A 25,482-nucleotide genomic window follows, 5' to 3' on the forward strand; every position below is an offset into this window, starting at 1 on the left:
TTGTTTTTTGCAGTAGCAGCACAGTGCAATGCATAAAATTACTACAGTACTGTTTTAAAGTCTTGGATATTCTAGCTATATACAGTGCCTATAAAAAGCATTTACCCCCCTTGGAAGTTTTCATGTTTTATTGTTTTACAACATTGAATCACAGTGGATTTAATTTGGCTTTTTTGACACTGATCAACAGAAAAAGACCTTTGTGTCAAAGTGAAAACAGATCTCTACAAAGTGATCTAAATCAATTACAAATATAAAACACAAAATAATTGTTGCATAAGTATTCATCCCCTTTAATATGACACACCAAATCATCACTGTTGCAGCTGATTGGTTTTAGTAGTGACATAATTAGCTAAACAAAGATCTGTTTTTAGGGACCTGTGTACAATCAAGGTGTTTCGATTGATTGTAGTAAAAATACACCTGTATCTGGAAGGTCCGACTGCTGGTGAGTCAGTATCCTGGCAAAAGCTGCACAATGAAGACAAAAAAGCACTCAAAGCAATTTTGCAAAAAGGTTATTGAAAGACACAAGTCAGGAGATGGATGCAAGAAAACTTCCAAGCCACTGAATATCCCTTGGAGTACAGTTAAGTCAATCATCAAGAAATGGAAAGAATACAACACAGCTGCAAATCTGCCTCGAGCAGGCCATCCTCAAAAACTGAGTGACCGTGCGAGAAGGGGATTAGTGAGAGAGGCTACTAAGAGACTAATGACAACTCTGGAGCAGTTACTAGCTTCAGTGGCTGAGATGGGAGAGACTGCACATACAACAACTGTTGCCCGGGTGCTTCACCAGTCACAGCTTTATGGAAGAGTGGCAAAGAGAAAGCCATTGTAGAAAAAAACTCACATGAAATCTCAGCTAGAGTTTGCCTGAAAGCATGTGGGAGACGCTGAAGTCAGCTGGAAGAAGGTTCTATGGTCTGATGAAACCAAAATTGAGCCTTTTGGCCTTTAGACTAAACACTATATTTGGCATAAGCCAAACACCGCACATCATCAAAACAAAATACCATCCCTTTTGTGAAGCATGGTGGTGGCTGCATCATGCTGTGGGGATGCTTCACTGCAGCAGGCCCTGGAAGGCTTGTGAAGGTAGAGGGTAAAATGAATGCAGCAAAATACAGGAAAATACAGGAGGAAGCCCTAGTGCAATCTGCAAGAGAACTGCGACCTGGGAGAAGATTTGTTTTCTAGCAAGACAATGACCCAAAGCATAAAGCCAAAGCTACACTGGAACAGCTTGAAAATACAAAGTTAATGTCCTGGAGTGGCCAAGTCAGAGTTCAAACCTCAATCCAATTGAGAGTTTGTGGCTGGACTTGAAAAGGGCTGTTCACTCACGATCCCCATGCAATCTGACAGAGCTTGAGCAGTTTTGTAAAGAATGGGGAAAAATTGCAGTGTCCAGATGTGCAAAGCTGATAGAGACCTATCTACACAGACACAAGGCTGTAATTGCTGCCAAAGGTGCATCTACTAAATACTGACTTGAAGGGGGTGAATTTCTAGAGGAATAGAGTATAGGAGCAGGATGTGATGTTGAGGCTCTATAAGGCACTGGTAAGACCTCACTTGAAATACTGTGTGCAGTTTTGGGCTCCTTATTTAAGAAAGGATGTGCTGACATTGGAGAGGGTTCAGAGAAGATTCACTAGAATGATTCCGGGAATGAGAGGGTTAATATATGAGGAACGTTTGACCGCTTTTGGACTGTACTCCTTGGAGTTTAGAAGAATGAGGGGGGACCTCATAGAAACATTTCAAATGTTGAAAGGCATGGACAGAGTAGATGTGGCAAAGTTGTTTGCCATGATGGGGGAGTCTAGTACGAGAGGACGTGACTTGAGGTTTGCAGGGCGCCCATTCAGAACAGAGATACGGAAAAAATTTTTTAGCCAGAGGGTGGTTAAATTATGGAATTTGTTCCCACGGGTGGCAGTGGAGGCCAAGTCATTGGGTGTATTTAAGGCAGAGATTGATAGGTATCTGAGTAGTCAGGGCATCAAAGGTTATGGTGAGAAGGTGGGGGAATGGGACTAAAGGGGAGATTGGATCAGCTCATGATGAAATGGCGGAGCAGACTCGATGGGCCGAAAGGCCGACTTCTGCTCCTTTGTCTTATGGTCTTATGGTCTAATACTTATGCAATCAATTATGTTGCGTTTTATATTTGTAATCAATTTAGATCACTTTGTAGAGATCTGTTTTCATTCTGAGACAGAAGAGTCATTTTCTGTTGATCAGTGTCAAAAAAGCCAAATTAATCTACTCTGATTCAATGTTGTAAAACAATAAAACATGAAAACTTACAAGGCGAATGCTTTTTACAGGCACCATATATGTGCGCTTTTGCACAGTACTATACAGATTAGTAAGTCATTTGGTCACAAGGGTGAATTTGGGCGGTGTGGGCTTGTTAGACAGGGAGGGTCTGTTACCATGCTGTAGATCTCCAAATTTTTTTTAAAAATCGGTATTTTGTAGAAATGAAACTTACTGGAATAAAATCATCCCTCTTCAACCGTACAATATCTCCAACTTTGATGTTCCTCCATTTTGCTTGCTTAAATCTAAAAAAATGTTAAAATTAATTTGCATCTGAGCTGGGCTAAAAGAGTCAGAAACTATCTGACTGAAACAGAGTAACATAACACAAAAACTTCAACCTTGTAACTTCTACTTCATGGACAATATGCTTAATTGTCATTAGGGGAAGCCATCCTGTTCCCAGCACAGTCTACAGCTCTGCTTGACTGTTTTAGTCATTCCTCTACCACCAACCCCCCCCCCCCCCCCCCCCAAGTCCATTTCAAAACAGGAATGAACCCTTACTGCAGGCGATTTACCTTGGCATTTAGAGTCCAATTTCTTAAACGTTTTCTTGAGGACATAAATTTGACTCATTTGGATGTAAAGCACATTTTATTGTTGAGAGGCTCGAGAGAGAAACACTGACAACTGTGCACTGAGCTTGTCACCTCGACTAGTGATGGAACGTCTGCAAGTTAATTGCCATACTTGGCAAACACCACCACGTCAAAACTCTTCAATTATTTTAAACACAAGCTATTAAGATTATAAAATACACGGGCCATCTGGAATTTTCCCATTGTAGATTTTTTTAATTTGAGAAAGAAATTAATAATAAAATGTTAATTCAGTGCGTACTTGTTGGAGAGGAATTATGTCATTTCTCATTCCGACACCAGAGTGCAGCAAACACCATTGGTTTGAGACAATAGCTAAACGCAGTGATTGCTGACGGGAAGACACAATCGGATCCTACTGCTGGTGAATTTATATTCAGATAAGTCTGGAATAAAGACCTAGGGGCTGGCGGTGGTGGCAAAGAGACTTGAGGAATTTCTGCAACAACTCTGCCATGCAGGTGTTCTTTAGGAAAAAGTCTACCATGTTACATAGGCATAGAGTATGACAGCGCAAAAACAGGCTCTTCAGCCCATCTAATCTGTGCTCATTCGATCTCCAGCTTAGTGTAATCTACCCATACCTGGACCATATCCCTCCCATCCATGTACCTATACTCTCTTAAATATAACAATCTGCACTTCCACTGGCAGCTCATTCCACACTCTCACCACCCTCTGAATGAAGAGGATCCCCCTTAGATTCCCCTACAGGTTCTCACCTTTTATCCTAAACCTGTGACTTCTATTACTATTCTCATTCAAAACCAGAGGGGGAGGCATGCATTTATACCCCTCAATTTGTATAACTCTAAGATCTTCCTTCATTCTCCTGAACTCCAGGAAATAAAGTCCTAACCTTTTTAGCCTCTCCTTATAACTCAGCTCCTCAAATCCCAGCAACATCCTTGTACATTTTCTCTGCACTCTTTCAAGCTTATTGATATCATTCCTTCAGGTAGGTGACCAGAACTGCATACAATACACTAAATTTGGCCTCACCAACATCTTGTACAACTTCAACATAAAATCCCAACTACTGTACCGGGTGTAGAGGAGAGTGTACGGACTGGCTACATCACAGCCTGGAATGGAAACGCCAATGCCTTTGAATGGAAAATTCAACAAAAGGTAGTGTGTTCGGCCCAGTACATCACGGGTAAAGCCCTCCCAACCACTGAACACATCTACATGAAACACTGTTGTAGGAAAGCAGCATCCATCATCAGAGATCCTCACCACCCAGGCCGTGCTCTTTTCCTGCTGTTGCCATCTGGTAGAAGGTACAAGAGTCTCAGGACTTGCAGCAGCAGGCTTAAGAATAGTTTCTACCACTCTAGAGGTTCTAGAATAAAGGGGATAACTAACTTCACTCACTTGTCCATTCATTGAGGTGTTCCCACAAACAATGATCTCACTTTAAGGACCCCTTGTCTTGTTACTTCATGTTCTTGTTATTTATTGCTATTTATTAATATTTGAATTTGTTCAGCATTATAATGCCCCGGTTCAAACTGTATTTCTACTGCTATGCTGGTCAGCATTTTATCTGAGCAGTAAGGCACACAAATGCTGTGTGTGTTCAGTTAGTTAAGCTTCAGCTGAGATAAGGAGCCAATTGCCCAACAGAATGTTGTGTCAGCCAGTCGGGCTTGTCTTGGTAACGTGTTTGTAACACTCTGCCCAGTGGGATGCTATGGAAGATTCGAGAGAGCTGGGTGGCATTAGATTTCTGAAGGACAGTAGTCTGGTTTGGGGTCTTTTGTTGGAGGTGCTGAGAAGAGTGCAAGGGAAGAGGCTAGGAGGATCCCATGCGAAAGGGAGACCCTATTGCGAGGACTGCTTTGTGCAGATGAATGATTTCAAGGAGGAGGTGCCGATACTGCTGAGTTAGCCCGTTTGTTCGTGATGTTCTTTGAGTGAAGTTCGATCTGTGGCTGGTGACGAGGGTTCAGTGCCGTGGGTAAAGCGATCCACCCAACCAGTTCAGAAACGAGCTCCAACGTTTATATGCGTACTTGGACAGGCATAACCGGACTGGGCCCATTTTCATGCATTCATGGACCTATGTTCTCCAATCCCTCTGTTCTACCCCTCATCGTGCAAGTCCTACCCTGTTGTTTTATTCCCCTCCCAAAGTGTAACAGCTCACAATTTTCTCCATCAAATTCCATCAGCCATTTTTTTGGTCTGTTTTGCCATTTGGTCCAGATCTTGCTGCAAGGTTTGATAGCCTTCCTCGCTGTCCACTACATCCCCAATCTTGGTGTCATCAGTAAATTTGCTGATCTAGTTCACCACATTATTATCCAAATCATTAATATTGACGATAAACAGCAACAAGCCCAGCTCCGATCCCTATGGCCTCCAGTTAGTGAGACAACCAGTTACTACCACTCTGGCCTCTCCCAGTAGTAGATCCAATACAGAGGTGCCCCTCCAGTGTCAGTCCTGAATCACCGTTTCAACTGAAACGTCAACACATTCTTTCTTCACACAGGTTCATGACCCCACTGGCACACATCACCTTCTCTCCCTACCCTCCCGAGCTGTCATTGCTCACATACCTTTCCTTGTTTCCTCTCCTCGCCATCGATTCATGGTCCACCATCCTCTCCTAACCAAATTCCATCCTCATCAGCCCTTTGTCACTTTCACTCGTCACCTCCCAGCTTCTTACATCTTTCCAACTCTCCCCTTCCTTCTCCTGGATCCACCCATCTCCTACCAGTTCTTGCTACACACACACACACCTTTTATACTGGCAGTCACTGTTCCCCCTATGCTGCGTGGGTGTGCGGCCATGCAGTAAGTGAAATGCTCCCACGCAATAGCCTTTGTTGCTGTGGAGCTGGAACTGGACACAACTAAAAGGTTTATAACATGTGAAAGATTTTCTTTGTCTTACTATATTTCATTACACCCTTCAATTAATAAACATGTGACTTTTCAATTTTCACTGTAAGTGTTCTAGTATGCATAATACAAATAAAAACATTTAAAGTGCTGCATAATTTTCAGGCCATGTAAAAATTTCCTGCTCGGAACAATGGTTGTTGGTCCATGCAGCAAAAAGAGAAAACTAGGGGGAGCATTGCTGGCCACCTCCCTTCTTGCTTTCTAGTCCAGGGGAAGGGTGCCGACCCAAACATTGGCTGTCCTTTTCCTTCCATAGATGCTGCCTGACAACAGATTTCCCCCAGTTCCATCAAGTGTTGCTCCAGATTCAGTCACATTCATAACTATTCGCAAACTTAAACAATAGCACGAAGCTTTCCTCACTGCCTGTGATGAATTAGAGAATTTCCTGCAAGGGTTCAGGGTGCTTTCTGAAAAGTGTTGCAAAAATCCACAAAATATTCTCAGGCTATTATGGTTCTCCTCTTCCCTCTTCACCTGCCCATCACCTCCCTCTGGCCTTCTCCTCCCATTCTCCCATGGTCCACTCTCCTCTTTGTCAGCCCTTTACCTCTTCCACATACCAATTCCAGGATTTTTACTTCATCTGCTCTTCCCCACACCTAGTACCACCCATCTTCTGCCAGCTTGTACTCTCCCCCCCCCCCCCACCTTCTTTTCCAGTCCTGAAAGTTCTCGCCAGTTTATTTCTCTCTGCAGATGCTGCCTGACAGCATTTTGTGTGCTTCTCTCGGAGTATTATGTCATCTACAACTGATATCTAAAGAGATGATATAAATGAGAGCAAACACGAGGAAATCTGCAGATGCTGGAAATTCAAACAACACACACAAAATGCTGGTGGAACACAGCAGGCCAGGCAGCATCTATAAGGAGAAGCACTGTCGACGTTTCGGGCCGAGACCCTTCGTCAGGACACATATAAATGAGACACTGCTAGTATACAGTGTGAGTGACAAGGTTTAAATTCAACACTGACTGTAAGGAGTGTGTACACTCTTACTGAATGTGACCATATTCCTTCCACTTTCCAGAGACATATTGTTTAGCCAGTTCATTGGTCACATGGGTATAATTGGGCGGTATGGGCCTGGTGGGCCAGAGGGAGTGTTACCGTGCGGTATCTCTTAAATTATTTAAAACAGTATATAATGTAACATCCTTCAAGAGGAACACAACCTTGTCGTCAGGTCCTCGATGACCCTGAGAGCTCTGTTGGCTGGAGTCAGGGCTTTATGCTTTGGCTTTTGCTAGGATCACTCATGCCAAACAGGTCAAAGGGTAGAGGGCAGACGAAGAGTGTTTTACCAGTCTTTCAGGTTCGGGGGTTCAGCTCAAGGCTAACAACCCTGACTGGTAAAACAGAATTGTTTCGGAAACAGCAATGAAGAATCCTTCTACATCTGAATGCAATGGTATTCCTGAGTGTCTAACCAGGACTTGCATGACTGACAGTAGTGAAAACCGAGAGGAAGCTACTGACATGATGAAGGAAGCCCTGAACACTGGAGGACCAACACTGCTGCCCTGAATGCCTGCAGCATAACGGACAGTAAGTAGGAAAGTAATTTAACATCCAGATTTAGAAATTGATAATAATACCTGCCATTCTGTAGGATGTCACACAACCGATTATTGACCATTTTGTCCATTTTATGCCTTGCCTAAAGAAGTAAAAAGTTGTTAGTCACATTGCTCACTGTAGATTACGGCTCCTTCATTAGTCAGAGAATAGTTTATTGTACATGAGAGTCTCAGCTGGTAACGCTCTGGAGGTTATGAATTTGTGACTTGTAAAGCAGAATAATCCAGTCTTGATTATTGACGTACTCTTAATTGTGTTTTAGCCAAGACACCTCCAGCCCATGCGCAGGTTGCTACCTCATAAATGGTAAGCCCAGAGAAATTGATCAGCAGGGCCCTTAGCATTGTCAAGGATCCCTCCCATCCATCCCACACTCCCTTTGATCCCCTACCAACAGGCAGAAGTACCAACAGTACCTGACTCATCACAGACAAAGTGCCACTAGCATTACACTGTTTACTTTTTAACTTGTGTTGTGATTACTGAATGTCAATCTTCTGGAATATGTTTTATTATTGATAATTTTTTGTGGTAATATTATTTTATGTGCTGTGCGTGAGTTACATGCACTGCATCGTGTGCCTTGGTCTGGAGGAACATTGCTTCATTTGGATATATATATATATTTCTCTCATTGGACCCAACTTCCTTAATCCAACATGACTCTTCTTGGACCAACTTTTCCTTTATTTAAAAATCAAAATGAAATAAACAGATAGATTAAAATCAAAACTTTGTCTTGCCCATTTTCCTTCTGATTGCCTGTTGCATTGCTGATTAATTCATGGATACTTCTGGACATTAGAGGAAACCTGATAAGTTTATCAAACCCTCTATCCATTGCACTAAGACCATCACCTTCTGCTCAGATGGACTTTGCAGTCTGCATTCCATCTTGCCAAAATGCCTGGTTCATAAGACCATAAGACATTGGAGCAGCATTAGGCCATTCAGTCCATCAAGTCTGTTCTGCCAATCTGTCATGATTGATTTATTATTGATCTCAATCCCATTCTCCTGCCTTCTCCCTGTAACCTTTGACGCCCTTGCTAAATGCCCTCTTATTTACTGACAGTGTAGTTGACCCTCCCAGGACATGCAATTGATAGCTGTCATTAACTATTACCCATTTGGAGTTTTAATAGCATAAGACCCTAAGACATAGGTGCAGAAATAGGCCATTCAGCCCATCAAGCCTACCCCACTATTTATCATGGCTGATTAATATTATCCCTCTCAATCATTCATTCAGTCATTCCCACTTTCCCATCTAACACAATGAAGTACTGCCCAATCATTGCAAACCACATCAAAAATCTCACCCACTCTCTTCATTTATGCCTCGGAGTGAAATTAACCACATTTAGGTTTAGTCATCCAAAGTTCAAAGTAAATTTATTATCAAACTACAAATATGTCACCATATACAACCCTGAGATTCATTTTCTTGCAGGCATACTTAACAAATCCATTGTAGAATAATAACCATAAAAGAATCAGTGGAAGATTGCACCAACTTGGGTATTCAACCAGTGTGCAAAAGACAACAAACTGGGCAGATACAAAATGAAAGAAATAATAATCATAAATTAATAAGCAATAAATATTGAGAGCATGAAATGGAGAGTCCTTGAAAGCTGGTCCATAGATTCATCATTTAGTCAACTGTAGAGTTCTCCGCAAAAAAACTCCCCACCATTTGGACCTTTTTTTTTGGAACCTTGCAAAAGCAAAATGGGCTTCTTACCCAGGGCTGTGCAGGGATAAGGGGATAAATTTTACTCAAGGTGTTCACCGTTACACAACTAGTCACATAATTGACTGACTTCAAACAGTTGTAAGGAGCTCACTTATAACTTAAGGGTGAGTAGCGCATCCCTGCATTCTAATTGCATCCACTTTGGGAAACACGGCACAAGAGTCTATTCTGAAGCACATGAAAGTATGTGTTTAACTCTGGTATATTTTGTGATTTGAACCATTTTTCAAATCTGTGTTTCATTCAGCATACATTCTGACATCTGCTATTTCTTCAATCCACTCTCGCCTTATTTTTGACAGTACCAAAAACCCTACGTTATCTACTGTAGGTGAAAATTATAATAAGCCGGGAGCAGAGTTAGGCCATTTGGGCCATCAAGTCTGCTCTACCATTGCATTATGGCTGAAGTATTTTCTCTCTCAACCCCAATCTCCAGCCTTCTCCCTGTAACTTTTGATGCCCTTACTAATCAAGAATCTATCAACCTCTGCTTTAAATATACACAAGGACTCGGCCTCCACAGTCATCTGTACAAAGAATTCCAGAGATTCACGACCCTCTGGCTAAAGAAATTTCTTCTCATTTCTGTTCTAAAGGGACATTCTTCTAATCCAAGGCTGTGCCATCTGGCCTTAGACTCTTACACTACAGGAGACACCCTATGTCCAATCTATAAAGCTTTTCAATGTCCAGTTGGTTTCAATGAGATCCCAGCTCATTAGTCAGGACATTGGGAACAGAAGAAAGTATGCATGAGTGACGTGAAGTTGTGACGAGACACAACAGTTTGTACGTGCTGATATCACTCAGCTCTTCTCAGCATGGCCTTAACCAATCATAAACACCAGAGATAGTGGAAATCCAGAGCAACACACACAAAATACTGGAGGAACTTGGCAAGGCAGACAGCATCTCCAGAGGGGAATAAACAGTCAAATATGATGAAGGGTCTCGGTCTGAAACATGGACTTTTTATTCCACTCCATAGTTGCTGCCTGACCTGCTGAATTCCTCCAGCATTTTGTGTGTTACCCTGACCATCATCTCTGATGTGCCACATTATTTGTCAGGCATCCAATTCTGATGGGGAGCAAAGCCATGACAGTGGTTAACACTCTGGCTCATTTCTTATTTCCTATGTTTAATCAACTGTCTTTGCACCCAGAACATTCTCTTCTCTGGCAGCCAGCTACTCCTCCAGCTGACAAGCCTCTGACATTGAGCCAAAATAGTAACAACATTCATTTCAATGCTTTTAATTAATTTGCAATCATATATCTAGCCCAACAACACTGCTCCTAATTAAGAAATGGATCCTACCACTGAACACAGTCTTCCACAGTGAAGACTGATGCAAAATATTTGTCTGCCGTTTCTTTGTCCCCCATTAATACCTCTCCAGTGTAATTATCCAGTGGTCCAATATTCACCCTCTCTTTTACTCTTCATATATCAGAAAAAAAACTTTTTTTGTATTCTTTTATATTATAAGCCATCTTCTTGGCTTTCTGCAAATGCCCTCTCTTGGGAATCAGCACCAACTGGATTTTCCCAATTTACCTGCATATTGGAGTCCCACGTGACTATCATAGCTATGTCCTTTTGACATGCATTTTCTGTGTCTTGTTGCAATTTGTAGCCCACACTTTTGTTACTGTTTGCAGGCCAGCATACAACTCCCAACAGGGTCTTTTACCTTCGCAGTTTCTTAGCTCTACTCACAACAGTTCCACAACTTTTGATCCTGCAATTGTGCCCTATTACTTGCCTGTCCTTCCTCACAGTCTCACTATACATTGCATCTACTTGCCAATCTACTGTCCCATCCTCAGCCCTATCACTCCCATTCCCCTACCAAATTGGTTTAAACCCTTACTCAGAGCTCTGCCTACAAAGGCATCAGTCCCCCATGGGTTCAGGTGTTCTCCCTGTACAGGTCACACCTTCCACAGAAGAGAACTCAATGATCCATAAATCTGAAAATCTGCCCCCACACAAGTTTTTTCAGCCACGCATTCATCTGCAAAATCATCCTATTACCCTCACTGGCATGTGGCTCAACCAACAATCGAGAGATTACTACCATGCTCAAACTGCATAAAATCTCTTGTTTAATACTTTACCGGTGGTTTTTCTAGAAATTTCTTTCTTAGTAAATGACATAGATCACACAAACAGCCATCATGTGTCTCACATCACGGACAGCGAAGTGACCAAGAGGTGGATATTCAGAAAAGCTCTCGACGCACATTGGCTTAGTTGGGATCATGTGAACAATGGCTGCTTCTCCAAACTTTACAAATTTGGGCCAAAATTCCTCCAGCTTTGGAATTTGTGCTTCACAAGTTCAAGTCTCTCTGCCTCTAGTCCCAGCACATTATGACCCCAACATCTGGAAATTATAACAAACTTCACGACATAAGTCAGTGATAATAACCTGATTCTGAACGGGTGTCTTTCCTAGTTGTTCACTTCTTTTAACATTCCTTGGAACTTACTCTGGTCAAACTTAAAAAATCAAAATTGAAGTTTATTATCACAAACATATCTACACATGAACAGCGGGGAGTATCCTGACTGGTTGCATCATGAAATGGTATCAAACACCAAGGCCCACAGAAAAGCTTGCAAAAATAAAAGTGGACGCAGCCGATTTAGCGACATCACAGGAAAAGCCCTTCTCACATCGAGCACATTTATAGTACTGCCACAAGAAGGTAGCATCCATCATCATAGACACGCACTTTCCAGACCATGCTCTTTTCGTGCTGCTGTTATCAGGAGGGAGGTACAGGTGCCTCAGGACTCACACCACCAGATTTCAGAAACAACCATTAGGCTCACTGACCAGTGAGGATAACTCCAATCACCTCAACTCTGAGCTGATTCCACAAACTATGGACTCACTTTCAAGGACTTTACAACTCACGTTCTCAGTTATATTTGCTTATATATTTATTTTTATTTTTTTTTAATTTATGGAGTTTGTCTTCTTTTGTACACTGATTGCTTGTCTGCATGTGCGTAGTTCTTTTTATGGATTTTATTATATTTCTTTGTTCCACTCAGAATGCCTGCAAGAAAATGAACCTTGGTGTAGTATATAGTGACAAATATTTACTCTGAATCTTCGATACGTCATGATATTTTCTGTTTTGTATCAGCACAATACATTAAAAAGTTAGCGCAACACTATCATCATAGCTCAGGGCATTTGGGAGTTTGGATTCAAATCTGGCGCTGTTCTGTGGGCCCCTGTGGAACGTGTGGGTTTTCCCCAAGTCTTCTGGTTTCCTCCCACAGTTCAAAGGTAGGTTACGTTCATGTGTAGGTTAATTGGTCACTGTGAATTATCCTGTAATTAAGATTAATCGGAGTTTTGGGGTTGCTGGGGTGGTGTGGCTCGAAGGCTGCGAAGGGCCTACTCAACGATATATCACTAAATACATAAACATCTCAAATTCAAGTATCTGCTGCAAATAAATCAAAGGTATAAAATTCCAGACAGAGTTTAAACATGTGAATGGGCAAAGAGAATAAATGCTTACAATGTCATCCACAAGGTCCTTGACCGCTGTTATTCCCAACACCAGCAGCAGAGGAACGAACGTAGTGTACCAAGCCAAGGTGGAGATCTGTGGAATCGCCTGGGGAGGGAAAAACACATTTCATTTATTTCACTGGTGCCAGCTTTTTGCCAACTTTGGAGACTTCAACATTTAGGAAAATGCCTTCTTTGGTTGAAATAAGGCTTTTTCATACAGGTATGAGGTCAAGCTTATCAAAGAAAAATTCATTTTGAAATATTTTCTGTTCAATTAACAAAGTTTAACAGAGATTTACAGGTCATAAGCTATACAGATTCATTTATTTATCACAGATATATTGAAACATACAGGGATTTGCCCAACAATCAATACAACCTAAGGATGTGCTGGGGGGGTCATCACCACATATCCTAACGTCAGCATAGCACATCCCCCGTGATCAGCAGAACAATGACAACAGAAGAACAATAGCAAGGCAAGCCCCTTTCCTCCCTCCTATCCCCTCACCCACTCACACAGACAGTGTTCCAACCCAGGGGCCAGGCCTGCAGCCTCACAGATATTGGCCTCCAACCTCCTCGGTGGACTCTCGAGACTCAGGGCTTTGGCCATCTGCTCTCAGCTTACAGGGGAACATAAGAAATAGGAGCAGGAGTCGGCCATCTGGCCTATCGAGCCTGGCCCGCGATTCAATAAGATTATGGCTGATCTGGCCATGGACTCATCTTCACCTGCCTGCCTTTTCCCCATAACCCTTAATACCCAAACTATGCAAAAATCTATCCAACCTCGTCTTAAATATATTTACTGAGGTAGCCTCCACTGCTTCATTGGGCAGAGAATTCCACAGATTCATCACTCTCTGGGAAAAGCAGTCCCTCCTCATCTCTGTTCTAAGCCTACTCCCCCGAAACTTGAGGCTTTGTCCTCTAGTTCTAGTCTCACCTACCAGTGGTAACAGCTTTCCTGCCTCTATCTCATCCACCCCTTTCATAATTTTTCATGTTTCTATAAGATTTCCTTTCATTCTTCTGAATTCCAGCGAGTACAGTGCCAGACAACTCAATCTCCCCTCATAGTCTAACCCCCTCATTTCTGGAATCAACCTGGTGAACCTCCTTTGCACCGCCTCCAAAGCCAGTATATCCTTCTTCAAGTAAGGTGACCAGAACTGCACACAGTACTCCAAGTGCAGCTTCACTAGAGCCCTGTACAGTCGCAGCATAACCTCCCTGCTCTTAAAGTCAATCCCTCTAGCAATGAAGGCCAACATTCCATTTGCTTTCTTGATAGCCTGCTGCACCTGCAAACCAACCTTTTGTGATTCATGCACAAGCACTCTCAAGTCCCTCTGCACAGCAGCATGCTGCAATTTTTTACCATTTAAGTAATAATCTGCTCTTTCATTTTCCTTCCAAAGTTGATGACCTCGCATTTACCAACATTGTACTCCATCTGCCAGACCCTTGCCCACTCAGTTAACCTATCTATATCTCTCTGCAGACTCTCTGTATCCTCTGCACAATTTGCTTTTCCACTCAATTTGGTATAATCAGCAAACTTACATCCACTACACTCAGTCCCCTCTTCCAGATCGTTGGACCAACTTCTGAACCCTTGATCAACCTCTGGCTTCAATCCTCAACATCAACCCCAAGATCTGCTGATGTTGGGACCCCAAACTCCAGACTTCAAACTCTGAGCACCAAGGCTCACATACTTAGGGGGGTACTGGCCTTCACACCTCCTGCCCACATGAACCTTAGATCACCCGGGGGACTTGCTGGTCTTTGTCTACACCCTTTATCAGCCTGATGTTTGTCCACAGATGTCATTCGTCCATGTTGTGACTGGCCTTCAAAGGTGGAATGGAGTATTAGACCCTGGCCTGGCCCCTAACTGCCCCATTTCTATGTCTGTAAACCTAACTACTCTCTGTGTCTAAAACCTTCCCTATGAACCTAAATAAGAACAAACAAGTTGAATCATGAGCTGAACGGAGACAACATATCAGTGTGTCCATGACTGAAACATGTTACAATGGGAGGTAGAAAGGCATATAGCATGGGCAATGTTACAATGGACAGGTGTCTTTCAATTTGCAAATAAATTGGAAAAATCAGGTTGGCACTGCATCTCAAGAGAAGGAATTTGTAGGATGCCCACAAGATGGCTTTTCAGAGCTGCTTGTGGTTGAGCCCACTTGAGAAAAGGCAATTCTGGATTTGGTGTTGTGCAATAAACCAGATTTGATTAGGGAGCTTAAGGTAAAGAAATCACGAGGTGTGTAAATTTTTTTCCCATCAAATTTCACGGACCCCCTGGAATCTATCCATGGATATCCACTCCCCCAGGGGTTCAGTGGATTCCGGGTAAAGAATCCTTGCTACACACATTAAGATCATAAACAAAGGAGAAGAGTTAGGCCAATTGGCCCAGAGTCTGGTCCACCATTCCATAATTCTATCTATTAAAGCTCGAGTTAGCCAAATCACCAATGGAGAAATTACAGAAAGCTCAGAAAACAAACGGAAGGCAGTGGGTAACTTCCGTATAAAAAAAACCTCAAAATACACCATGCCCAAACAAATGAGCGAAATTAAAAGGCGGGTTTCATTTTTAGTTAATGCTGTCTGCGGGAATAGACTCAAAAGTTGCACTTTGATTTCACATTTAGATTCTGATAGGTAAACTGGTTATTCCCAATATTTTTCTTTTATTTCACAGTGGTTCTATATGCTAGCAACAGCGATTGGTCAAACAGCTGAGGTTAGTTTATCTTCAATAGCAAGCCTAAGATTTACCTCACCACTTACAATAAACATTTGCTTTTTGCCAAAATGCAGAGAACAAGAAGAACAAAGCCCAATTACACTCAGAATGAGTGGTAAACAATAATTTAAGTGACATAGAATGACTTAAATTATGTCTAAAACTGCATTTTTTTCCCCTTCTCATACTGGGTCTAAGAAAGGCTTACAACATTCACATGTTTTCACACAGGGAATTTTGATTTGTTTTGAATACCTACTTGCAGAATGAGGAGAGCCAGAAAGTAAGCATTGGCCGCCCGTTTGAACTGCTCCATCAGGTTAAGTGGTAGGAAGGTGATAAAGTTGTATTTGTATGTTCGGATTGCATTCCCCTGGAAAGGAAAATAAACAACTGTAACATGTCAGGATAAACTTTATTTGTCATCTACACTACATTTACATGTATTAGGAATTTGCTTTGGTGCGTTGGTTAAAAAAGACATTCAATAATTGTAAAGAATAAAGAACTATATAAAAATAAAGTTAAAGGTTAAAGTATGGACAGGGAATAAAATGTGCAAGAAAACATAAATGTCAGTATGTATTTACTGCAATAGGGTCAAATAGCACTACAGCACAGAAACAGGCCTATTGGCCCTCTCGTCCTGCCAACCTATTGTTCTGCCTATAAACAAACTATAAAAAGTAGTTTAAAGTGTTTACACTTCAGTCCAGTGATGGGGCCAATAGATAGAGGGGGTGAGTGAGTAACTGGAATGGTTGATCAGATTAACTGTCCGCGGGAAGATTTCTTGAAGTCAGAAGATGGATACAAATACTTGCTGGCTTAGCATATCCTCTCCAATCTCAGAGGTGAATTTGGGCTAAATAGTACCTAACTTCAAAATTAGACATATTCAAATCCCAGTCTAGAGCCACAGTTCTGAAATTCTTAGTGGACGTTCCAATACAGAGCCAAAGGAATGCTTTCTGAGTTGCTGTTTCTCAGATGAGCTCACAACAAAGGTCCAATCTGCTTTCTCAGATGGACTTTTAAGATGCCCTGGAATGATTTTGACAAAAAGCAGGGAAGTCATTAGTTCTGTTCCATCCGCAACAGACAGGATTTTCCAGTGGCCAACATATCAGACCATAGCCTCCTCTGCTGCCAGGGTGAGGCCACTTTCAGGTTGTAGAGTGTTTGCACTGTTGTTGTATTCAGTTATTAATCTTCAAGATTTAAGTCAGAGCAGCACATTTCTCCCTGTTGGGAGCTTGGATTTGTCATGTTCTCAAAGATGCAAGAGTACACTTCAAAATAAGTGAAAAACAGTGAATTGGTTAGGAACACCCCAATATCGAGGGAAGGAATGCAAAATAACAGTCTCTGAAACCCAAGGAAAATGCAGAGATAATAATGATGCTTCAAGGTACATGAAAACCATCCTTCTACTAACCACAAACAACATCTACCCATGAGGAACCCCAAAATTCCGCACATGCTGGAAATCCAGATTAACACACACAACATGCTGGAGAAACTCAGCAGGCCAGGCAGAAACTTTTGAAAGAAATATACAGTTGACATTTCAACAGGAGTCTTCTACAGGACTGAAAAGCCAAGGGGAAGACACCAGGAGGGGAAGGAGTACAGGCTGCAAGGTGATAGGGAAAGACGGATTTTGGGAGGGAGGTGGGAACTGAAGTGAGAAGCTAGGAGGTGATAGGTGGAAAATGTAAAGGGCCGAAGAAGAAGGGATGTGATAGGAGAGGAGAGTGGACCATGGGAAAAAGTGAAGGAGGAGAGTTTCCATGGGAGGCGATAGGCAGTGAGGAGAAGAGGTAAGAAGGGAGCCAAATTGGGGAATGGAAGAGAAGAGGAAAGGGGTAGAAATTACCAGGTTAGAGAAACTGATGTTCAGTTTATCTTCAACTCTATCAATAAAGAATACTCACTGAGTATTTGCTTTTCTTAAAGCAGCCAAATTTCCTGACAGTGAACTGATCGTAAAAGTTTCGGTCATTTGCTTTGACTTTCCATGTGTACTCTGAAACAGAGGGAAAATGACTGGGATTGAACAAGAATTGAAATATCCAGATCTTTTGCTTTCATCTTGATGATGTTATCTTTGCTCTGCTCAGCTCTTGGATTATTCAGCAAGATAAGTTCAAAATAAATCTGTTATAATCAGAGTCAAAATAAATTTATTCTGAAACTATATGTATGTTACCATATATTACCTTAAAATACATTTTCTTCAGTCATTTACAAGAAAATAAAGGAATACAATATAAATACACATAAGCAAAAAATGACAAATAACCAAAAGAAGACAAATTATGCAAATAGAAAGTTAAATAACACTGAGAACACGAGTTGAGGAGTTTTTGAAGGAGAGTCTAAGTTATCTGAATAATCAGGGAAGTCTAAATTATCTGAATACTCAGGATTCATCCAATGGTTTATGCCCCATTTTCTTTATCAATCATTAGTAACTACAGAGTTGGCACGTGGCCAAGTGGTTAAGGCATTGGTCTAGTGATCTGAAGGTCGCTAGTTTGAGCCTCAGCTAAGGCAGCGTGTTGTGTCCTTGAGCAAGGCACTTAACCACACATTGCTCTGTAATGACACTGGTGCAGCAGCTGCATCAGCCTAGTGCCCTTCCCTTGGACAACATTGGTGTTGTGGAGAGGGGAGACTTGCAGCATGGGCAACTGCAGGTCTTCCACACAGCCTTGCCCAGGCCTGTGCCCTGGAAACTTTCCGAGGCACAAGTCCATGGTCTCTCGAGAACAACGGATGCTAAAAAGTACCGTAGATTCCGGATTTTAAGCCGCTACTTTTTTCCCACATTTTGAACAGCTTTGAACTTTGCGGCCTTTAATACGGAGCGGCTAATACATGGTTTTTTTTCATGCCGCCAAAAACATTTTGCCTCGTAACAGTAGACCAATAAAATTGATGAGTAGTTCACAGAGGTCCAATGAAATTGTACGATAAATCAAGCGCACTTTCACAATTAAATTATTGTAAATCAGTCATTTGTACTCACCCTCATCAACATGGAAAACACTCGAAGCATTGTGCTGCCTTATGGCAGTTACTTAGTTTATAATATTTTCGCTTAGTAATTCATTTTCTAGTTAAAGTTAGAAGAGTTTTAACTATATTTGTTTTCTGTACTACATCGCGGGATGCTATGATGTCACACCCGGTTTCGCGGTGTCTTGTGGGAAAAATGCCGTTTGCGATAAACGGAAAGGAGGGGGTCGAGCGGCGGAGCGAAAACGCTGCTTTTAAGTTAAAGGCGATCAATAACTTTTCCTGGTAGGCTGCAGTATATATATTTTTTACCAGTCGTTAGGAGATATTGGAATGTTGTTCAGTAAAGAAGTATACGCAACGTATATTTAAAAGTAGCCGCGTTACGGGCACGGTTCGAAAAAAAGCATTTGCAATATGTATTTGTTTTTGTTACCATATGGATTTAATTAAAAGTTAAAAAATCCTCACGTGTAATATCTTTCTGCGTAAATATCTTATATTACAACGTGGGACACCTGCGGCCGAAAATCCGGTGCGGCCTTTACAATTAAAAAATTGATTTTATTTCTAAAATTAGAGCCAGCGGCTTTTAATCAGGTGCGCTCTGTAGTCCGGAATCTACGGTAACTACAGTATTTTGCAGAAGTCTGAGGGTGTTTAAGACTTTTGCACAGTATAGTAGTAATTTTATGTATTGTATAGTACTACTGCCACAAAAAAAAAAGACATTTGTGAGTGATGATATGGGTCTCTATTGTGGACTGAGAGTGGGAAGGGGAAGGGAGAGGGGAGGGAGTGGGAAGCACCAGAGAGGCATTTTGTAATGATCAATAAACCAATTGTTTGGAATCAAATGACCTTGTCTGGTGGCTCAGTGCTGGGTGTGTGCACCCAAGCCACACTTCCTGCCCCTGGCAATTCTTCTCTGCCACCTGTCCCACACCTTTCCCGTGGCACTCCACCCTCAGCCTTCAAAAGATCCTTTGCTCCAAATACAGCACTGTGTGTGTGTGTGTGTGTGTGTGTGTGTGTGTGTGTGTGTGTGTGTGTGTGTGTGTGTGTGTGTGTGTGTGTGTGTGTGTGTGTGCCTAAGACTTTTGCACAGTAATGTATGCCTTGAGATCTTCCCCTGACCTCCCTCACCTTTCAACCTTACCCTTTCATTCTTACCCATCCAATCACTGCCAGTCCACAATCACTCCAATCCTCAACGTAACACCCGAAGTTCAAAGTACATTTTATTATCAGAGTATGCATATGTAACCAGGTGACTATTAAATGTCATTTTTTTTTATTGCTAAAGTGCACATTCACCTGGTAATGCCAAAATAGCTGCCTGTGCCTTTAAGAGAAAACGGTGATGTCATTTTGCATGGGTGGAGCAGAATGAAGCGTTGCCGTATTCTAGAGAGAACCAAGTTCAAATGCTTTCCCCAGGTTTGGTGAGGAAATACGTTCGCGAGTAAAACTTATCAGCGCTGGATTGCATGATTGGGTGACGTTCCTTAATGGCCTCCATGAGGAGAACTCGTTTCAGGGTCTACCCTATACTGTATGTGTTTGGAAGTTAAGGACGTGTGTGCCAAATAATTGCCACTACCGTATAGATTTTGTATATCTTGTTTTAGTTATTTTCATACTGCATACATAACAAGGGTGTGGTCCAAAATTAAGTTGGGATTGTTACAGCAGGAACTGTGTTTCTTTTTAAATTTTATTTTGTCATTTTTATTTCAAATCCTTCTTTCTGCATTAAAACATCCAAAACAGATAAAGGAATTAAAGACACGAAAAAATATTTGTTGTCCTGCGTGTGTATTTTCCCCCAGGGCACAAAACATACATTATACAACCTTGAGATTCATCTCCTTACAGACAGCCATAAAACAAACAGACCCAAAAAAAATACCATTAAATAAAACAATATGAAACACCCAATATGCAGAGAGAGAGAAAAAAGGTAGAAGCTCCATTACCCCCAGTGCAGTCTGCAGCAACACTTCCCATCCTGCATCTCCATGCTGAGCCCTACAACCCGAAACAGCATCATCACATGTATCCTGACATCCACGCTAACGTCATCTGCCTTCTCCCGCCATCTTTCTCACTCATTTTTTAAAATTTATTATAACACATGGCTGTGTAGCATCTAACATTGGGTGAGCAGAAAACTCCAATGAGACCAAAATTCACCTTCACCTGCTGCCACTAAATCAGTTCTCTAACTACTGTCTCCAAATAGAAAGTCTGAGATTCAAGAGCTGCCATAGAAAACGGGACAAGTTCCCGAGCATCAACATTTCAGAGAATCTGTCCGGTACCCAGCACATTGATGCAATTACAAAGGCGGCACAACAGTGTCTATGCTTCATTAGGAGTTTGAGAAGATTTGGTACGTCAACAAGGACACTAGCTCATTTCTACAGGTGTTAGGTGGATAGCATTCTGGCTGGTGGCAGCACTGCCCAGCACAAATGCAACACATCAAAAGGGGCTTCAAGGACTCATTCGGAGACTCAGACTCGGTCAGCTCCATCAGGGTCACTTGCCTTCACCGTCAAGAACGTCTTCAAAAGCCGGTGCCTCTAGGCAGCAGCATCCATCCTGAAGGACCCTCACTATCCATCCTCCTTCACTCCAAAGAGAAAAGCCCTAGCACTCTCAACCCATCCTCAAATAGTACTTCTCCTTACTACCATCAGGGAGGAGACAGAAGAGCCTGAAGTTCCACACTCAGTGTTTCAGAAACAGTTTCTTCTCCTCCTCCGACAGATTTCTGAACAGTCCATAAACACTACCTATTTAGCTCTCTTTTTTCAATATTTATCTATTTTTAATATATTTCTTGTGATTTTTAAAATGTGTTGCATACTACTGCTGCTATAATGCAATAAATTTCATGACATTCTGTACATCAGTAATACTAAACCTGATTCTGAAATGCCCTCACAACTCCCCCCCCGCCCCCCACCTCAGGTGACCACATACTGAGCCAGAATGTTTGGAACTTCACTTGCCCCACTTCAACTGTTCCTGGACTCACGTTCAAAAATTGTTCATCTCACGTTCTTGACACTTATTGCTAATTTATTTATTTATTTTTGTATATGCACCATTTGTTGCCTTCTGCATTCTGGTTAAACGTCAAAGTTGGGCAGTCTTTGACTGATCCTGTTATGGTTATTATTCTATAGTTTCACTGAGTATGCCTGTAAGAAAAAGAATCTCAAGGTTGTACATGGTGCCATATCTATACTTCGACAAGAAATGTATTTTGAACCTTGTTACACCTGACTATTCCACCACTTTTGAATCACCAACATTCCAAATAACTTGAAATCAAGGCCATTCAAAACTCTGCTACTCAAATGCTAACATGCACCATTCTGTTCATTATCTTCCTGTTTAATATAAATATTAAATATGCTCTTGTTTGAAGTAAACAGCTTCACCTAAAGCAAAATACAGGGGTCGATCTTCCACTGGCCAGTACTGGCCCACTTGTCATGGAGCTTAACCAAGTGGTCCCAGTGCAGACTTCTATTAGGAACCTGGCTCCCAGCAAATCATAATGTCCCAGCGTAGCTGAAAGGCTATCTCAGCACGTGTCACTGACAGCAGTCACAAAACTACTGTCTTTGCAAGCACTGAACCCTATGCAATGGGCTGTCAAGAACTGACCATGTGGTCAGTGACCCACAGAATATTTGTGTGTACAGTATGGCATTTATAAACATTCAGTAAGAGTAGGAATGTGTCTTTTTATTTGCTCCAATGTCTTTTGCTTTTCACTATCTTGTATAATCTGTGTAAAATTTATGTACAAAGGTGAATGGAGGAAAGTATGGGGGGAGGGATACCAGAGGCAAAATTATTTTTTTCTTTTCACAGAGAGTGGCAGATATGTGGAATGCACAGTTAGGGTAATGGTAGAGGCCGTCTGGGCCATTGAATTCCACAGATTCACCACCCTCTGACAAAAGAAATACCTCCTCATCTCTGTTCTAGAGGCTAATCCATATATTCCGACGCTGTGCCCTCTGATCCTAGACTCCCTCATAAAAGGAAACATCCTCTCCATGTCCATGCCTACCAGAATTCAATAGGTTTCAATGAGACTTTCTTACCCACATTCTTCTAAACTCCAGCGAGTACAGGCACAGAGCCATCAAACATCCCACATGCATTAACCCTCTCATTAGCCAAAGCAATTTCATATAATTGAAAATCCTACTTCTATTGTGACTCCTTAAAAAAACCAGAACAAGATGATAGTAGTCCATAACTCACAGGAGCAGAATTAGGTCGATCAGCCCATCAAGTGGATGAGTCTCAAATCCGAGAGCACAGCCTCGGAATGTAAGGACGTCCCTTTAGATCAAAGATATGAAGGAATTTCTTTAACCAGAGGTGGTAAATCTGTGGAATTCATTAGCGCAGACAGCTGTGGAGACCAAGTCATTGGGTATCTTTAAAGTGGAGCTTGATAGGTACTTAATTATCAAAGGTGTCAAAGGTTACAGGGAGAAGGCAGTGAATGGGGTTGACAGGGATAATAAATCAGCAATGTTGTAATAGCAGAGCATATTGATGGGCCGAATAGCCTAATTCTGCTCCTATGTCTTATGGTCTCATGGCCTATCATTGCCAGATGTACTGCAGTGGAGAGGGTCCAGAGGAGGTTCATGAATATTATTCTGGGAATGAAAGGGTTACTGTATAATGAGCATTTGATGGCTTTGGGTCTGTCCTCACTGGAGTTTAGAAGAATGAAGAGGGATGTCACTGAAACGTATTGAATATTGGAAGGCCTAGATAGAGGATATTTCCAACGGTGAGAGAGACTGAGACCATAGGGCACAGCCTCAGAATAGAGGGACACGCGTTTAGAACAGAGATGGAAAGGAACTTCTTTATCCAGAAGATGGTGAATCTGTGGAATCTGTTGCCACAGACCAGCATGGACGCCAAGTCACTGGGTATATTTAAAGTAGAGGTTGATAGGTTCTTGAGTAGTAAGGATGTTAAAGGTTACGGGGAGAAGACAGGAGAATGGGGTTGAAAGGAGTAATAAATTTAGCCATGATGGAATGGGAGAGAAGATCAATGGGCTGAATGGCCTAATTCTGCTCCTATGTCTTATGTTCTAATTCTATGTTCTAGTTTCTCTAAGGAGTCACAAGACAGTGATCTAATACCTAACATCTGAATTTAATTTTTTGCCTTAGCCTGAAATGATTGTTTGTGATTCAGACTCACCATTTTTCAACTGCTGCTGATCAGGATTTTGCTGGGCAATTTCGTTTTGTTCTATATTGTCCAGCCTTTCATTGGAACTATCCAGTTCATTGTCCGTCTCGTCATCGCTGTATGGAACCACATCATCATACCCTCGCTCATCTTCGCTGAAGCTGGACAGTCCGTCAGTACTCATCACCTTGGTGGCCTCTGAAACAGAAGTCAAAGTCAGCAAGAAAGGTACCAACAGCGTTGCCACTTTTACAAGCAAGTGATGGAAGGAAATTGCAAAAAATGTTCACAAAACCATTAGCATCTTAGAAACCATCAGTACTGTTAACAAAAAAATTTGACTGCGTAGTCAGTGATCATTCCTTTGACACTTTGAGATGACTGACTAAATCTCTTCCGAACCCCTTTTGTTTTCTTTTATGGTTCATCATTTAACCATATTTATTTATTGAGACACAGCATAGCATTTCAAGAGACTTTAAAAGATATTTAAAATTCTTTTAAAAGTCTTTTGAGAGATTCTTAGATAGGTATATGGAGCTTAGATAAATAGAGGGCGATGCAGTAGGGAAATTCTAGTCAGCTTCTAGAGTAGGTTACATGGTCGGCACAACATTGTGGGCCGAAGGGCCTGTAATGTGCTGTAGATTTCCATGTTCTATGTTCTAATAGGCCCTTACAGCTCTGAACTGCAAGACTCAGCAACCTTCAATTAAATCCTAGTCCAATCATGAGACAATTTACAATGATCAATTAACTGGTACATCTTTGGACTACGGGAGGAAACCGGAGCACCTGGAGGAAACCTATGCAGTCATGGGGAGAATGTACAAACACCTTGCAGGCAGCGGCAGAAAATGAATGCAGGTCACTGGAACTGTAAAGTGCTGTACTAACCAATACACTACCATGCTGCTTAAAGCTGTCAGAGTTGCTGGTAGAGGCAGGGACAATAACAACATGCAAAAGGCTTTCCGCCCAAAGTGACTGGCTTTAAGGCACCAGTAACCTGCCTTTACCCCTTCTCCTATCAGTAGAAACTGTTCCCTTGGGCTTAGAAACTAAGCCAGACTTGAATGCCAGGAGCTGGTCTTGATTGTCAGAGGCTATTTGAGAAACACGCCATTGGGAACATTTAATAGGTAGTGGAAGCCCACTTACCACCCCCAGCTATAACAACTTTAAGGAACATAGAAGTAGTATCAGTGCAACAACTAGAGAAAGTGCAGGGCAGGTAGACAGCATGGACAATAACAAGGTTGATTATAAGGTGAAGACTCTGCCTTTTTGTACGAGGGAACCATTCAGTAGTCTTATAACGGTGGGTAGAAGCTGTCCTTAAGCCTGGTCACACCTGCAAATAGATCCACTGGTGTAGTAGGCAGCTATTTGAAGAAACTCCAGTATCATTGGAAATTATACATTCCTTTTTTACGAAATTATTCGATTATAGTGGCTAACTGGGAGGGTCATGCAGTGATTAAGTTACTTGACCTGTTGTGTTGATCCAAGGGCAAGAGTTCAGATCCCCTCTATAGCAGCTGGAAATTTAATTTCCAAGTGAATTTGGAGTTGAAATTTATTATTCATAGAGTTGGCCTTAGATTGTCATGAAAATTACATCTGCTCCATTCTGAGCTACTCTGGAAAGGGAAGAGCCACACACAAAGTGCTGGAGGA

At 41.8% G+C, this 25,482-nt stretch overlaps 1 protein-coding gene across 4 annotated transcripts in view; it reads right to left on the bottom strand.

The window, feature by feature from the left end:
- Positions 1–25,482, bottom strand: part of atp8b1 (ATPase phospholipid transporting 8B1) — a 163,235-nt gene that overhangs the window by 49,145 nt on the left and 88,608 nt on the right. For all 4 annotated transcript variants that reach the window (XM_073064143.1, XM_073064142.1, XM_073064144.1 and 1 more), the window contains exons 2-7: positions 23,812–24,000; positions 17,463–17,554; positions 15,785–15,898; positions 12,754–12,852; positions 7,461–7,522; positions 2,510–2,582 (exon numbers count right to left, since the gene is read on the bottom strand). In XM_073064143.1, the coding sequence (XP_072920244.1) occupies positions 2,510–2,582; positions 7,461–7,522; positions 12,754–12,852; positions 15,785–15,898; positions 17,463–17,554; positions 23,812–23,986 (615 nt within the window). In that variant the 5' untranslated portion in view covers positions 23,987–24,000. The remainder of the gene's footprint in view (positions 1–2,509; positions 2,583–7,460; positions 7,523–12,753; positions 12,853–15,784; positions 15,899–17,462; positions 17,555–23,811; positions 24,001–25,482) is intronic.

The sequence above is a fragment of the Hemitrygon akajei genome, chromosome 13, assembly GCF_048418815.1.
Source record: "Hemitrygon akajei chromosome 13, sHemAka1.3, whole genome shotgun sequence".
In the NCBI taxonomy this organism is placed as follows: Eukaryota; Metazoa; Chordata; class Chondrichthyes; order Myliobatiformes; family Dasyatidae; genus Hemitrygon; species Hemitrygon akajei.